This window comes from Haliotis cracherodii, unplaced genomic scaffold, assembly GCF_022045235.1.
Source record: "Haliotis cracherodii isolate W230 unplaced genomic scaffold, xgHalCrac1.p SCAF_20, whole genome shotgun sequence".
NCBI classification, from domain to species: Eukaryota; Metazoa; Mollusca; class Gastropoda; order Lepetellida; family Haliotidae; genus Haliotis; species Haliotis cracherodii.
In genome coordinates, this window is record NW_027266276.1 from 7817485 (window position 1) to 7821054 (window position 3570).

At 45.9% G+C, this 3570-nt stretch overlaps 1 protein-coding gene across 1 annotated transcript; it reads left to right on the plus strand.

Annotated features, from left to right (window-relative positions):
* Positions 1-2023: 2023 nt before the first annotated feature.
* LOC139470472 (hepatitis A virus cellular receptor 1-like) lies at positions 2024-3352 on the plus strand. The gene is made up of 2 exons (XM_071252881.1): positions 2024-2035; positions 2561-3352. Exons 1-2 carry the CDS (start codon positions 2024-2026, stop codon positions 3350-3352), a joined length of 804 nt encoding a protein of 267 aa, XP_071108982.1.
* The last annotated feature ends 218 nt before the right edge of the window (positions 3353-3570 follow it).

The window sequence follows — 3570 nt, forward strand, 5'->3', positions numbered from 1 at the left end:
TGCAATTTGCTGTGCAGAGTTATAACCCCCAGGTGTGCCAGGATTGATAATATATGATAGTGTTTATAGTAATGTTGTGATAAAGCTCTAATATTACTTTGGGGTAAAGGGGGCACGGGTGGCCCAGTCGTCTAAGGCGCCGCGATTCGCTGTGCTGAGGTGCGTCCATTGGGCACGCCAGAAACCTATGATTGTGGGTTCGAATCCTGGTTCGCTGGGATTTTGTTTCTAGGTTGATCAGCATCATACCGTGCTCGTGGGTTTCACCAAACTGGTAAACGTCTGAGACATGCATCACTTCGGGCTTTCCTCCCACATTAAGCTGACACGCCGGATATAACCGGAACACTGTTAAAAGCGGTGTTAAACTCACTCACTCACTTACTTTGGCGTAAAACAATATTCACTTGTACAAAGAATGAACGAGTCAGAAGCGAACACAATACACTTCAAGAGTTGCAGAATGTTCTTGTCGGGATCTGGAATGACATTCCCCATTCATATATGGAACGTTTAATCCTGAAATAGCTGATAACGTCAATCAAGGTGCTGAGTCGAGGATAAAATCGTATACAGTGTTACAGTCAACGTGTACGATGGGTTGCTAGGCAGTTGAGGCAGGTCCTTGTCACTGAATCCCTGTTTCATATCCATCCCTGTGATGTGTGTTCTCATTCCAAGGGCATGGGTGGACCAGTCGTCTTAGGCTTCGCTGTGCAGAGTTGCCGCCTTTGGGCGCGCCAGAAACCTATGATCGTGGTTTTGAATCCCGGTTTGTCCCGATGTTGTTTCTTGGTTTTTCAGCACCATACCCTTGCTCGTGGGTTTTACTAAAGTGGTAAACGCCTGAGACCTGCATCACAGGGATTTCCTCCCACATTAAAGCGTATCACTTGCTCACTTACTCACTCGTGGTCAGGCGTTCACTCGGAGCGCGGAAGGCCCGGGGTTCGATCCCCGGCCGCGTCATACCAATAGACGTTATAAGATTGCACTTGCTGTTCCCCTACCTTGGGCTTGGCATTTAGGGGCTGGTCGCCTGTATCTGAGTAGGGTATTCATGTTTAACAGCAGCATGGTATCTAAGTGGGCAAGCACTATAAAATCGGCACTAGCACGCACAAGCAGCCACACACACTCACACGTGTTATACACGCTATATAAAGTGCAATAATCTTGGGCGCGACGTCAAACCCCATTTCACACTGACATAACCTCGGGCTTTCCTCCCACATTCAACTGCCTCACTCACTCACAGCTCGACCTTTAGTGACGTGTCGACACACGCGATACTGACCTGTCACATGACATTTGTGTTGGTTCAGAATAATAAATTGCCCCAGAAAATGCATGAAAAATACATATAAAAGAATATACTTGAAACTGTAGAAAAACAGAAAAAGATATCTTCCACAAAAAATACAGGTTCCAAGTTGCTTCCATAATGAATTTTTAGTATCTACTCCCTCCCCCTCTCTCTCTTCCCCTCTCTCTTTCTCCCCCCCCCCCCCCCCCCCCCCCACCCCACCACCCCACCACCCCACCCCCTTTTCTCTCTTTCACTTCTCCCCCGCCACGTTCTCTCTCTGTGACTTGAATATTGCTGACTGCGCGAGATACCGCAAAACCATTCATTCTCTAACTTGTAGCGCCTGGCAATAATGTTGATGCACCATTGCTAATACTTTCGTTCATAACTTAATCTACGTCTCCAGGATAACAGACTTCTACTGATTAATGATTTTTTTAACTCACAAAGAACGAGTTGAATTTTCATTTCTACCACAAAGTCGACTCCAAGTATCAAAATTTACATTTCCTTGAGATTCTAGGATTTTCTCTTCATTGAAGATAGCTGATAACTTCATTAAAGTTCACGAGTCAAGGACAAAAAATTGATTAAGTCCAGAGGGAAATGCTTCAAAAACACTTCACCCTTCACTTTTTTGAGGTTTCAATCGAATTTGTGGTGCCAAGAAAGTGTTTGATATTTTCTCTCTCAATCTGCATCCCTGTGATCTGGATGAGATCCCATGTGAGCGTTGCGGTATCACTCTCATTGTTAAAGAACTGTTGATAATATGATTTAGTATTTGGATTTGTTAACTTTCTAGTATTTTTTGCATATAATTCTATCTGACCTTTCAAATTCGTTATGTAACTTTCTTTTTATATATACCGGTGAATAGAATTGCCCTCGTTACAGACGATTTTGGGTAGGTCCCATTGTGAAGGAATTCCTTAACTGTATTCCTTCGACACGGTTGGAATTAGTCTTCAGGAACCCATCGTACCCCAATTGCTTGGATCGATGCTCATGAAGTCAATCGCTGTATTGTCTGGCCCAGACTCGATTATTTACAGAGCGCCGTCATATAGCTGGAATATTGCGGAGTGCGGTGATAAACAACAAACAAACAAACAAACAAACCGTTGTCCTTTCAAAGAATATGATGTTTATCATCTCGTGACATGGTCGTAATGTCGTGTAAATTTTGCTTGAGGTGACAGAGTCGTACATACAATCTGTGTACATTGTCGGGCTGGGGGAGACTGGTAGGCTGTCCTGCATAACCACCACCACCACCACCACCACAACCACATCATCATCATCATCATCTTCACCATCATCACCACCATCCCCACGACCATAACCACCACCACCACCACAACCACCACAACCATCATCATCATCATCTTCACCATCATCACCACCATCCCCACGACCATAACCACCACCATCACAACCACCACCACCACCACGACCATCATCATCATCATCATCATCATCATCATCATCATCATCACCCCCACGACCATAACCACCACCACCACAACCACCACCATCATCATCACCACCACCACCACCATCACCACCACCACCACCACCACCACCATCGTCACCACCACCACTACCATCATCATCATCATCACCACCACCACCACCCCCACGACCATAACCCTCACCACCACCACCACCACCACAACCACCACCACTACCATCATCATCATCATCACCACCACCACCACCCCCACGACCATAACCCTCACCACCACCACCACCACCATAACCACTATCACGACCATCATCATCATCATCATCATCATCACCACCACCCCCACGACCATAACCCCCACCACCATCACAACCACTATCACGACCATCATCATCATCATCATCATCATCATCATCACCCCCATGACCATAACTACCACCACCACCACCACCACAATCATCACGACCATCATCATCATCATCATCATCATCATCATCATCATCATCATCATCATCACCCTCTCCTCAGCACCAGCAGTCTATACTCATACCCCCTGCACATACACCTGCAAGTAAGAGCCTTGGGTGTCCCTGTAATACTCGTGTTTCCCTTGCAGATACATATTTTTATTATCTACAATCCCATCACTACCACACCCCATCACTACCACCGCCCGATCCCATCTACGCTCGCTAACCCTTAACCTACACGTTAATGTGAAGCTTTTCAAACACCGCAAAACAATCAGAACGTCGGTCAACGAGTCATTTGTGTCACGCAGGTATAATTTCTT